We start from the raw sequence: 13,613 nt of genomic DNA on the forward strand, positions 1-13,613 counted from the left end.
TCAAGGTTCAAAAAATTTCTTTAAACTAAAGGTGATCTTTTTTTCTTTCAAGTTTTAAAAAAAATTGTTGTTCTGTTTAGTTTGGTACTTTCTCCCTGGAGTTAAGTTTGAGAAAAGACCTTCACACAGGCATTTTAGAGGGACTGATGCTGTAGTATTAAATAAGTAAACATTGATCAAGTAAATCAAGGCTTGGTTCATTTCATATCACTGAGTTTATAAATTCTCTTAATAGGGCTGGGAAGGTGGCTTAGTGGTAGAGCGCTTGCCTTGCATGCCTGAGGCCCTGGGTTCGATTCCTCAGCACCACATAAGCAAAAAAGAAAAAAGCCGGAAGTGGCACTGTGGCTCAAGTGGTAGAGTTAGCCTTGAGCTGAAGAGCTGAGGGACAGCGCCCAGGCCCAGAGTTCAGGCCCCATGACTGGACCCCCCCAAAAAAAAATAAATAAAATTTCTTAATAAAACTGAATATATTAATGATTTAAAAAGTAACTTAAGCTGGGTGCCAGTGTGAAGCACTGGCTGAGATCTGAGGATCACTATTTAAAGACAGCCAGGGCAGACAAACTGGAGAGACTCCTATCTGCAATTAGCCAGTAAAAAAGCTGAGTGAGAATGAGAGGCCCCTGGGTTCAAATCCTGGTACTTTCAAATAAGAAAAAGTAACTTTATAATAGGGATCTAGAACTCAATTAAAAGAAATCCATTGGTCCATATTAAAATTAAGTAATTATTTATTTATAAAGTAACAAAAATTTATGAATAAATCTGTTTATTGTACTGTGAAAATGGTCTTGGTATAGGCAAAAACATTATATACTTTGAGGAGAGCATTAAGGACTGTTAAGACAAAAGACAAATTTTGAACTCAATCTTGATTTAAGGGAAACACTATAAATTATAGGCTAGTCTGCATTTAGCATGAACTCAGCTTCTATATATAACATAAAGCATCAAAGAGTACAAAAGATGATGGAATCCAGTAAGCCCATACCTAAATTTTAACTATAAAGCTTCAAGAAGTTTTTGTTTATTCTTATATACTTGTTTTCTTCTGAGACAAGTTGATTTTATCTCCAAGACTTAAGGCCATTCCCTGTAAAGAAGAATGCAAATATTTATAATTATTGAAAGTATGTATAAGCAGTACATTATTATTATTCCAATTTAACTAAGCCTCTATTCAACGTCACTACATCAAAAACAAAACCTAGGGTGTACAAAAACAGACTTAGCAAAACATTATTAAGTCCATTTTAGTGATAGATTAACATCAGTGCTTTAAAAAACAAAACTATGCAAAATCTATCTGACAAACATCCCACAGCAATCAATCTGGTTTTGGGAAAATTTTCCAGAATAGCCAGGTGCTAAGGGCTCACACCTGTATTCTAACCACTCATGAGGCTGAGATCTGAGGATTGAAGTTCAAAGCCAGCCGAGGCAGAAAAATCTTCAATTAGCCACCGAAAAATCAGAAGTGGAGCCATGGTTCAAAATGCCAGAGCACTAAGCAAAAAACTCAGGGACAATACCTAGACTCTGGGGTCAAGCTCCATGATTGACAACAACAACAAAAAACCAGACTCAAGAGATAGCCATTTTAAGGAAGCAAAAGTAGTATTTTTATTAAATAACATTCATGCACAAAATGTAAATATGACAAAAGATATTATAGAAATAGGAAAAACATAAATTTTTTCCCTTTTGTTTAGTTCAAAGATGCTCTCAAAATAAAGGTATTGTTACCTGACTCTTTGCACGAATTCTTATATGGCCAGTAACAGCAGCATCTGGTCCTTGGTGAATTGGCTTTTCAATGCTGACATTTGCAAGTGCATCCTCTCCAAATATGGAACGAGCATAAAGGTTGGCTGCCATAAAGCCACAGTAACCAGAAAGGGCCTGGGAGGAATTTGTGATAAATCGAATACTTTACTAGCGAACTACCGACTGACAAAACCAAATAGCATAAGAGAATTGCTATTTAAAATATTAGTTACACCAGCCTCTGGTGGCTTACACCTGTAATACTAGCAACTCAAGAGGCTGACATTTGAGGATCTCACTTGGAGGCCAGCCTGGGCAGATAAAGCCACGAGACCCATATCTCCAATTAACCAGCAAAAAGAACAAAGTGAAGTTATGGCTCAAGTGGAAGAATGCTATCCTTGAACAAAAAAGCCAAGAGACAGTAAAAGGCCCTGAATTCAAGCACCAGTGCTAGCACAAAAAAATAAATGTTTCTATGTACCATTTTTCTAATTTTATTTTTATCTCTAAGTAGTTGCACAAATGAAGTTGCCATTCAACAAAGTATATGTATCTCGCATACTGTGGCAGTTACAGGATCATATTATAGTTTGCCAAAATTCTACAAGGATGCATATAAAAAGTATGGATTTCACTGTGTATTATAAACCAATAAACCTGACTTTAAAAACTGTATTTTTTCCAATTTGTATTTGCATACTTTATGATTGTTTAGCTCTTATGCCAAACTCCTTTTTGCAGACTTAGTATTTACTAAATAAACTAACATATGAATTAATCGTGTGTGTGTGTATGTGTGTGTGTGTGTGTGTGTGTGTGTGTGTGTGTGTGCGCGCGCGCGCGCGCGCATGCCAGGCAAGCACTTTATCATTGAGTTATATCCTCAACCTGACAGGACAAATTTCATTAATGATATGAATATTGTAACACTAACAGAGTTTTATAAAGAAAAAATATTTCTGAATAAGCCTCTATCTGAATCAAGAGAAGGCCAAAAAGAAAAAAACAAATTTGAGAACTCAGTTGAGCCACTGCACCAAGAACGTATAGGATTAATATACTTGAATAAAAAGTTAAGTAGATTTAAACATTTTAAAAGTAACTACTTTTAGGGCTGGGAAGGTGGCTCAGTGGTAGAGCGCTTGCCTTGCATGCTTGAGGCCCTGGGTTCGATTCCTCAGCACCACATAAGCAAAAAAGAAAAAAGCCGGAAGTGGCACTGTGACTCAAGTGGTAGAGCGCTAGCCTTGAGCTGAAGAGCTGAGGGACAGCGCCCAGGCCCAGAGTTCAGGCCCCACAACCGGACCCAAAAAAAAAAAAAAAAAAAGTAACTACTTTTAGTGGGGTGCCAGTGGCTCATGCCTGTAATCCTAGCTACTCAAGAGGCTGAGATCTAAGGAGCACAGTTCAAAGCCAGCCTGGGCAGGAAAGTCCGTGAGACTCTTATCTCCAATAAACCATTTAGAAAACCGGAAGTGGCTCTGTGGCTCAAGTGGTAGAGTGCTAGCTTTCAGCTGAAGAGCTGAGGGACAATGCGCAGACTCAGAGTTCAAGCCCCACAACCGACAAAAAAAATTAACAAAAAAAAGTACTTTTAACAGAATGAATTATAACAAGTAGATACTAGAAGAAACATAAAAAAGACAGAAAACGGGCTGGGAAGGTGGCTCAGAGGCAAAGTGCTTGCCTTGCATGCATGAGGCCCTGGGTTAGATTCCTCAGTACCACATAAGCAGAAAAAACTGGAGTGGCATTGTGGTTCAAGTGGTAGAGCACTAACCTTGAGCTAAAGTGCTGAGGGACAGTGCCCAGGCCCAGAGCTCAGGCCCCACCACCACCAAAAAAAAAAAAAAAAAAAAAGCCAGGAAACTAATGTAGTACTCAATCAGGTATAAGGATATTCTAAGCCTGGCGCTGGTAGCTTGCTGATGGTTTATAATTGTAGTCCTAGCTACTGAGGAGGCTGAGATCTGAGGATCACAGTTTAAAGGCAGCCTGCACAGAAAAGTCTCCATGAGACTCTTATCTCCAATTAACTACTCAAAAAGTGGAGCTGTGGCTCAAAGAGGTAGAGAGCTAACCTTGAGCAAAAAGAGCTCAAGGACAGCACCCAGGCCCTGAGTTCAAGCTGCATTCTAAAAACAACAAAAAATTTTCCAGTCAAATTTTACCTTCTCTGGAGTGAGGCACTTCATGTTGGTTGACTTTAGTATGTGCTGTAAATAGTCATTTAGATCAATCATATTGGTGTTAACTGTTACCTGGAGAGGAGAAAAAAATGTATTAAGATCATAAATCATATGATGAGATATTATGAATCACTATTTTATCCCAGAACTTCCAATTATTTATGGGAAGAGTGAACAACAAAAAAGTAGATGACATCTACAAAATCCAACTTGCAGGCTGTTACCAGGAATCTGGTATCAGTGCTTTCAGATGTAGGTAACTTCATAGAAGATGAACACAAAATATACAAAACAATTCAAATAAATCAAAGCTCAAAAGAACAGACTTCCTCAGTGGGTCACAGAGTCTGCAAGGCCTCTTTTGGACATTAGATTCAATGGTAAATTATTGTTCATCCATAAAAGTATAGAAACATATCTATAATGTTTTAAATATTAACTACAGAACTGCTGCTTTATTCTATTTGCCATAGAAAATTACATAACTACTTGCATGATTTCTACATAAAGCTAATTTATAAGAACAGATACTAAAAGACTAACTTTGTTTTCCCATTCAAATTCGGCCCACATCTGACGGAATTCAGCATCGGTGCAAGTTGCTGGCTGGATATAGTCCATAATGTCAATGTGGATATCACTGAGAACCACACAATTTCTGTCACTTGCTGCTCCAGAGACATCATAAACTGTAATATACATGTACAAAAAGGTCCAAAATCACAAATGAAAACTTCAAGTAATTTTTAATATGCCCAAATAATAATTATGATAGCAACAGATATTTATATAATACTGCAAGTTGGGTGCTAGCCAAAATGCTTTTCCAGTATTTTCTACCTTACAGATGAAGAAACAATAGTAGAAAAGTTAAATAAAGTTGCTCAAGGTCACATAAGTGATAAATAGTCAGGCTAGGATTTAAAATCAGACACCTGTTTTTTTGGTATTAAATAAATTTAGTAAATTTAATACATTGAATATTTGTATAGCAATTGTAGTGTGCTAGGTGCTGAAGTGAATACACAAATAGCACCATGCTCCCATAGTAGGTGATCTGCTAATGTATTTTTTTTTCTACCTCATACCTGCCCTCCTTTTTCTAAACTAATTTTGTTTTGGTTTTAAATTTTTATTATTATTATTAACCTTTTTACATGGCACTGAGGAATCAAACTCAGGGCCTCATGCATGCTAAGCAAGCACTCTACAATGAAGCCACATCCCTAAACCCTAAACTAGTATTTTTTAAGTAAATATTGCTGAGCTTAGTACGTATATTTTTTGCTTCTACAACTCTTCCACAGTAGAAAGTTACAATCTGATTGCAGTTTACCTTTTCTCTTGCTATTCTCCCATTCCTTCTATATTCTGTGAAAACAGAAGGTTATCAAGAGTATCTTCTTTTAGTTTCTTTTTTTTTTTTGGGGGGGGGGTCCAGTCGTGGGGCCTGAACTCTGGGCCTGGGCGCTGTCCCTCAGCTCTTCAGCTCAAGGCTAGCGCTCTACCACTTGAGCCACAGCACCACTTCTGGCTTGTTTTTTGCTTATGTGGCGCTGAGGAATCGAACCCAGGGTCTCATGCATGCAAAGCAAGCGCTCTACCACTGAGCCACCATCCCAGCCCTCTTCTTTTAGTTTTAAGCTGTTTCTAAAAGTAAACATCTTTCATAGCAGAGAAGTGCTACCTCTTCTCTTCAGAACTTACCTTCCTGACAGCTGTGATTCCTGTTTCAGTTCAAGAACTAAATTTTTCATTAGTATGTCTTTACCTTTCCATTCCCTTAATAAATTGTGTTTCTTACACTCAAAAAATATACTCAGGGGTCTCTTTTCTTTATTAAAAACAAAAGAAACTTCAAAAAAACAAAAACAAAAGTCTTAGCTGCAGCTGGTGATGCAGGCCTGTAATTCACAAGTTCCAGACTGGCTTGGGCTACTTCTGAGATCCAGTGAGAAAAAAGGAGTTCTATCTCATCTTTAACCTCTCTTCTAGCCACTGTTTCCTCTTATTACTATCAAAGCCAACGTCTTAAAATTGTCAACATTCACTATCTTTATTTCTTCAACTATTTAGCATTCAAGCCACCACCACTACCCAAGACATGCTACACAATGTTTTAAGATCAGCAACTCATAAATGCGAAGGATTCTCTTTCATACTGTAGGCTACCTGACTTTTGAAGTTTCAGATACTTCTTTAAGATTTTACTCTAAGCGTATTACAGAATCCCTTTTCTTTTCTTAATGTTATCTCCTACCCTGACCAAATCTTTAGTATTACCATTGTCTTGGACTCTGTTTTCAAATGTCCTCTTTGTGCTATTTATAACCTTCTCTGGGGGAATTATTTGGTTTCTTTGCTTTTATCTATTTTGTGATGCTGGGGATTAAAACCAAGGCTTCATGAAATTTACCACTGAGCCATTCTCATGTCCTTCCTATTGTTCTCCCCCTCCCTTCTTCCCTCCCTCTCTCTCTCTCTTTCCTTCCTTCCTTCCTCTCTCTCTGTCATGCTAGGAATAGAACCTAGGGCCTTGCACATGCTAGGGAAGCACATTACAATATAACTACAATTCAGACTGCTTCTTTAGCTTTTAAACAAATTATTATTTGAATTTCTTTTGCAAGTTCCAGATTCACATCCAACTGCCTTTGGCTATCTTTAGACACGTGCCTAAAATTTTCTTTCAAATTTTATTTTCTCTTTTATGCTTCCTGTTTTGTTGAATCAAATAAATAACAACAGCCCAATAAATTCAATCCACAAATCAGAGGACTGCTTTAGTCATTTCCTCTTCAGTCAATGATGATTTTCTTAACATTGGTTACAATAAACTCTTCTTGCATTCTTACCACTACTCTATGGGTTTCAGCCTTCTCTTACTTCTCACCTGGGCTTCTGCAAAAATCTACTATTTAATCTTCCTGTCTCTTCTATATTGCTATACAGTAGAAAAATTTAATCACGTAGGCTGCTCATTTATAATTTCCCAATGTCTCCCCTTTATTTCCATGGACAAAGTCTGAAAACCTTATTATGGCAAATAAAATATGGCTCCCAATGACCTTCCTAATTTCAATTTCCTCTCACTATCATCCTCTAATCCATTCTAAACTCCAGGTTCTCAAACTACTTTCATTTGTTACTGCTGTAACCTTATTTATTTGTAGACATCTACTGATTTTTAAAAATTTTAATTAAGAGCATGACCTTCTCTATGCAGCCTTTCCTGACCTTTTCCTCTGAGAACTAGCCAAATTCCTCACTGACTTCTACTCTGCCTAGTATAAAAGCACTTAAGAGTTGTGTGCTGTGAAAAAAATGCAATACATCCCTGTGTAATACTGCACACTATCTATTTTATAAACTATTTTCCCTTACTTGATTATCAACTATCTGAGGCAGAACCCTTTGTTCCTCAACATTGTACATCTATCCTTATGAAGGAAATTTTGAGAAATTATGCTTATTGACTGAACGACACCGCACAAGTTAATCTCTAGAATATGCTTGGCCACACATGCCAATGCAAGTTTTATTCTCAGCTCAAATGTTATCCTTTGATAAGAAAATCCTTTTCCTTTATTTTTTCTATATGACCCCAAAGTACATGGTATATTCACTAGCCTTTATCACAATGAATTGTAATCATTTATCTCCTACCTACCTCCTCATTTTAACTTGTAGTTTCCTGAGAAGAGTGACTCTGTATAGATAATTTTTGTATTTACTGAGTTATGCACCTCCACTTTTATCTAGAACTGAGTATAATGTTTGGTACAACATAGTGCCTCATAAGTGATAAATGGATTCTTGTTTTCCTTCTCATGCCCATAATTAATCACTATAAAAGTACTTTGATAAAAACATTAAAAAAAGTCACAAACCATAAAATAATACCTTACCTATATTGCCAAAAATTATTCCATTTTCTGTTGATGCTACCTTGACATTTGCTTTAATATTTGCAAAATCATGAGGAGCAAGAGTCAAAGGAGATGGTTTTTCCACAAGTTTCAGATCCCCTAAAGGAGAAAAAAAATAGGCATCTTTAAAATAAACATACTAACATAAAACATTGAAAGTATAAAACAGTTTTTAGCTAAACAAGAAACATTGAAAGTATGTGATTCAAATACTATGAGGACAAAATAATTTAATATCATTATTTATATAAGTCTGCACATTTTCTTTTAGAGATAATAGGATTTCAGAGTAACTATGAGCTTGTGAGAGAGGAATACTTTTGAGTCTATCTTTTTATTTTTATTTTTATTTATTTATTTATTTATTTTTGGGTCCGGTTGTGGGGCCTGAACTCTGGGCCTGAGCCCTGTCCCTCAGCTCTTCAGCTCAAGGCTAGCGCTCTACCACTTGAGCCACAGCGCCACTTCCGGCTTTTTTCTTTTTGCTTATATGGTGCTGAGGAATCGAACCCAGGGCCTCAGGCTTGCAAGGCAAGCGCTCTACCACTGAGCCACCTTCCCAGCCCCTATCTTTTTATTTTAATAAATGAATATAAACTTCACAAAGATCTTAAGCCTTAACTTCATTACAAAGAAAGATAAGGATTTGTATATTCTTTTTTTTTTTTTTTTTTTTTTTGTCAGTTGTGGGGCCTGAACTCTGGGCCTGGGTGCTGTCCCTCAGCTCTTCAGCTCAAGGCTAGCGCTCTACCACTTGAGCCACAGCACCACTTCAGGCTTTTTCTGCTTATGTGGTGCTGAGGAATCAAACCCACGGCCTCATACATTCAAGGCAAGCACTCTGAGCTACCTTCCCAGCCCCAGGATTTGTATATTCTTAAAGATATAGTTCATCATGCTATGCTGAAGAAGGTAAAAGTACATTTTCTTTATTGTGCTGATACTAGGGCTTGAACGTAGGGTCTGGGCACTGTCAGTTGGCTTTTTCTACTCAACGCTGGGCCTCTACCACTTCAGCCAGCCTTATTTCCAGCTTTATGCTAGATTAACTAGAGATAAGAGTCTCATGCTTTATCTGCCTGAGCTGGCTTTGAATGGTGATCCTTAGATCTCAGCTACCTGAGTAGCTAGAAATATAGGTGTGAACCACTGGAGCATAGCTAAAGAGTTATTTTGGTATAGTTTTACTGTTATTGTATACATCACTTGGCGTTTTTTGAGGGCATTGTACCATTTCTATAAACACTTCACTTTTTTTGTTGTTGTTGTTGGTTGTGGGGCTTGAACTCTGGGCCTAGGCTCTGTCCCTCAGCTCTTCAGCTCAAGGCAAGCGCTCTACCACGTGAGCCACAGTGCCACTTCTAGTTTTCTGGTGGTTAATTGAAGATAAGAGTCTCACAGACTTCCCTGCCCAGGCCGGCTTTGAACTGTGATCCTCAGATCTCAGCCTCCTAAGTAGCTAAAATTACAGGTGTGAGCCACTGGCACTTGGCTTTTACATTTTAAAATCTAGATAAAGTAGTAGTCAGAAAAAGTCTGACTTTTGACTTTTTTTTTCATTTTTGTTTTTACTAGCATATATTAGTTGTATCAAGAGGTTTAACTGTTATTCCTATGTATGTATACAATACACCTTCATTTGTTTTTATTAATAAGAAAAAAAATCACATGCTGCTAAGTATAATAATTACTTTGGACACATATAATAAGACGCAATATGCATTCAGAAAATACCTAATTCTGCACCAAGGGAAAAAAAATTTTAAGTGAGTATCTTAGTAAATATGTAACTTTAACAGCTCTTGTTATATATTATAAAACGGAATTGGGAATTAAATCCATTTGAATGTGCCAAGATCATAAACAAATCAGTGTGACAAAAGTTTATAAAGAGCCAGGTGCCGGTGGCTCATGCCTGTTATCTAGCTACTCAGGGGGCTGAGATCTGAGGATTGCAGTTCAAAGCCAGCCTGGACAGGAAAGTCCATGAGACTCTTATCTCCAATTAACCACCAGAAAACCACCAGTGGCACTGTGGCTCAAGTGGTAGAGTGCTAGCCTTGAGCTGAAGAGCTCAGGGACAGGACCAAGCCCAGAGTTCAAGCCCCATAACCAACCAAAAAAAAAAAAAAAAGTTTATAAAGCTGGACTTGAAGGTACTTAAAACTTGATTCAAAATATCACAAAATACACAATTTTTATACCGAAATTTGTGCATTTCTCATAATCAATCTATCATTAAGATTTACTATACAAAATACCTTTCCTTGATGATAAATATTCTTACCTAGAGTAGCTAACTCTAATGTGCAGTTCTGCAAAGTATCGCTGGTTTGATTCACAACAAGAACATCCAGGACAATATCATACTGATTGACATGAACATAAGCTTCTGCATATACAGGATCTGAGAAACCTGTCAACTGGGTGACCTGGAAACACAAAAATGGAGACATAGTCAAATGAATTATAGAATTTATCTAAACATATACCTAGCCAAATGATTAATAATTAACAGATATATATCATATTGAGATAAGACTTCATAAAATGAATTTGTAATTCAGGAATGAAAAAAGGAAACTGGAACAATTAGAAAGAAATTTAGCACTTAAAGTTATTCAAACAATATAGAACTTAAAACACTAATTTAAAAGGTGACATCCAAGCCAGGTGCTGGTGGATCATGCCTGTAATCCTGGCTACTCAGAAGGCTGAGATTTAAACCATTCCAAGCAAGAAAGTCTGTAAGACTTTTTTTTTTTTTTGGGGGGGGGTGTCTTTTACTACAACTAATGTATTCTTAAAAAATAAAAGCAAACTCCAAATAGTATGAAGCCATATGTTGTAGGGCATGCCTGTAATCTGAGCACTCAGAAAGCTGAGGCAGGGAGATCTTGAGTTCCAAGTCAATCTAGGCAATATTCTGCTATTTTGTATTACATAGCAAGAGCTTGTCTCATAAAACAAAAATAGCAAGGGAAAGGAAAGGAAGAAAGGAAAGAAGGGAGGAAGAGATAGAAGGACAGAGGGAGGAAGGGAGAGGGAAATGGTGTGGTCATTCTCCAATAAAATTTAAAAAGGAATCATCTTCTGAGGACTGAGAGCATGGCTCAAGTGATAGAGAAGCTACCTAAAAGAAAATCCCAACAATGCAAAAGAAGAATTGCCTTATAACCAGCAATTTTACTTCTGGGTATATACTTAAAATCACTAAAAGCAAACACTTACACAGGTATTTGTGCATCCACATGTATAGCATTATTCACAATAACCCAAAATGGAAGAAATCCAAGTGTCTATCAAAGCATAAATAAAATGTGATATACACAATGTATTTAAAAGGAAGAAAAATGTGAAACATGCTATGAGTGAACCTTTAAGAGATTCTGTTAAATGAAATAAGCCAGTCAAAAAAGGATGAATGGTAAATGGCTCCACTTATATGAGGTACTTAAAATAATCACAATCATAAAAAATCCCTGCTAGAGACAGGAAGGAAGTGCAAATGAGCATGCATTGTTTAATGGGTGTAGCGTAGTTTCAGTTTCACAAGATGAAAAAAGCTCTATAACAACATAAAGTTAATTTATGCCATGAAACTATACACTTAAAAATGGTTAAGATGGCCAGGCGCTGGTGGCTCACGCCTGTAATCCTAGCTTCTCAGGAGGCTGAGATCTAAGGATTGTGGTTCAAAGCCAGCCTGGGCAGGAAAGACTCTTATCTCCAATTAACCACCAGAAAACTGGAAGTGATGCTCAAGTGGTAGAGTGCTCACTGTCAGCTGAAGAGATGAGGGACAGTGCCCTGGCCCAGAGTTCAAGCCCCACGACCGACAAAAAAAAAAAAAAAAAAAAAGGAAAAAATGGTTAAAATGCTAACCTTTATGCTCTTTTTGTTTTTTGGGGGGGGGTCTGGTCGTGGGGCCTAAACTCTGGGCCTGGGTGCTGTCCCTCAGCTCTTCAGCTCAAGGCTAGTGCTCTACCACTTGAGCCACAGCGCCACTTTTTTTTCTTTTGCTTATGTGGTGCTGAGGAATCGAAACTAGGGCCTCATGCATGCAAGGCAAGTGTTCTACCGCTGAGCCACCTTCCCACCCCTAAACTTTATGTTCTGTAATTGTTACAATTCAAAAAAAAATCTATTGCTATCAATTTCCAATTATAACAGAAAATATTTCAGTTTTGCTACTATCTTGAACATAAAAATCGATTTGAGATTGTTTACTCAGTTAACAAATGAAGGACAACCCTAACTCACTGATTCATCTGGGATCTTTGTGTAACAGCTTTCCAAGTGCTGGGATTACAAGTGTGAACCACGATACCTGGGCTCTGATCCTTAAATTTATATATATTTAAAAGAGTAGACTTCAGTTCCTAATAAAATCCTGTAGGGAACTTAATATACTAAAAATATAAAACTGACTATAAGGGGCTAGAAATGTGGCTTAGTGGTAGAGTGCTTGCCTAACATGCATGAAGCTCTGGGTTCAATTCCTCAGTACCACATAAACAGAAAAAGCTGGAAATGGCACTGTGGCTCAAGTGGTAGGGTGCTTGCTAGCCTTGAGCAAAAGAAGCTCAGGGAAAGTGCCCAGGCCCTGAGTCCAAGACCTGCAGAAAAACAACAACCTCCCCCCCCCCCAAAAAAAAAAACACCAAAATAATGGAGCTACTCAAAAGCAGGTAAGCAGGGACAGAGCTGAGATCTAGGTGTAGGGAAAGAGGCCAGAACCCTGAATATTCAGCTTCCCTTTAAAACCCTAACTTCTGAGGATTTCCCTAATTCTAATTTTTTTTTTTTTGGTCAGTCATGTGGCTTGAACTCTGGGCCTAAACACTGTCCCTCAGCTCTTCAGCTCAAAGCTAGTGCTCTACCACTTGAGCCACTGCTCCACTTCCTGTTTTCTGAGTGGTTAATTGGAGATAAGAGTCTCATGGACTTTCCTGCCTGGGCTGGCTTTAAACTGTGATCCTCAGATCTCACCCTCCTGAGTAGCTAGAATTACAGGTGTGAGCCACTGCCACCTGGCCCTAATTCTAATTATTAAGTTTATGATAGATATACAACTGGCTCACATAAAATTATCTAGTAGATTTACAGTAGTATCATATATAAGTACTTTGTCAGTTTTTCGAAATTCAATTAAGCCTTTGTTTGTTGGAGACAAAGTCTCATTATGTACCCCACACTGGCCTGGAACTCACTACCACAATCCAGGCTGGCATCATACACATAATTTTCCTGACTCAGTCCCCCAAGTACTGGGATACAAGCATGTGCCATTACACCCAGCCCATTTTAATTGATTAGCAATCACAGTGACTTGATAAAAACAGATGCTAGAGCTGGGAGTATAGCTAAGGAAGGCCTTGGGTTCAATCCTTAGTACTATAAAAAAATGAAAAACAAAAGATCTGATTTTACGTAACTACTTTCCTTTTAAAAAAAAATAGGAGCAGCAACTTCCTCATTGCTTTCTTAATTAGCAAATTTAAATAATTTATAGCATATCTGATATTTTGTTACCTTGTTAAGTTTAGATGCTAGAGGATCTGCTGCCTCTTTCCTCTGTGTGTTACCCATTGCTGCCAACAAACTCAGCTGAAACTGATCTTCCTTGCAGTTCATTTCATTCTTAGCAGTTAGTTGCATGAAGGAAATAGGGTCATCAGGTTGAACTGTCACATTCCTCTTTTCAGATTCTTTCTGTGTT

At 37.6% G+C, this 13,613-nt stretch overlaps 1 protein-coding gene across 2 annotated transcripts in view; it reads right to left on the bottom strand.

Annotated features, from left to right (window-relative positions):
• Window positions 1–716: 716 nt before the first annotated feature.
• Window positions 717–13,613, bottom strand: part of Copb1 (COPI coat complex subunit beta 1) — a 45,875-nt gene continuing 32,978 nt past the window's right edge. For both annotated transcript variants that reach the window (XM_070019440.1, XM_070019441.1), the window contains exons 16-22: window positions 13,427–13,606; window positions 10,179–10,323; window positions 7,871–7,990; window positions 4,506–4,651; window positions 3,945–4,034; window positions 1,750–1,905; window positions 717–1,096 (exon numbers count right to left, since the gene is read on the bottom strand). In XM_070019440.1, the coding sequence (XP_069875541.1) occupies window positions 1,037–1,096; window positions 1,750–1,905; window positions 3,945–4,034; window positions 4,506–4,651; window positions 7,871–7,990; window positions 10,179–10,323; window positions 13,427–13,606 (897 nt within the window). In that variant the 3' untranslated portion in view covers window positions 717–1,036. The remainder of the gene's footprint in view (window positions 1,097–1,749; window positions 1,906–3,944; window positions 4,035–4,505; window positions 4,652–7,870; window positions 7,991–10,178; window positions 10,324–13,426; window positions 13,607–13,613) is intronic.

Source organism: Dipodomys merriami, unplaced genomic scaffold (genome assembly GCF_024711535.1).
Source record: "Dipodomys merriami isolate MVZ:Mamm:240054 unplaced genomic scaffold, mDipMer1.0.p SCAF_133, whole genome shotgun sequence".
In the NCBI taxonomy this organism is placed as follows: Eukaryota; Metazoa; Chordata; class Mammalia; order Rodentia; family Heteromyidae; genus Dipodomys; species Dipodomys merriami.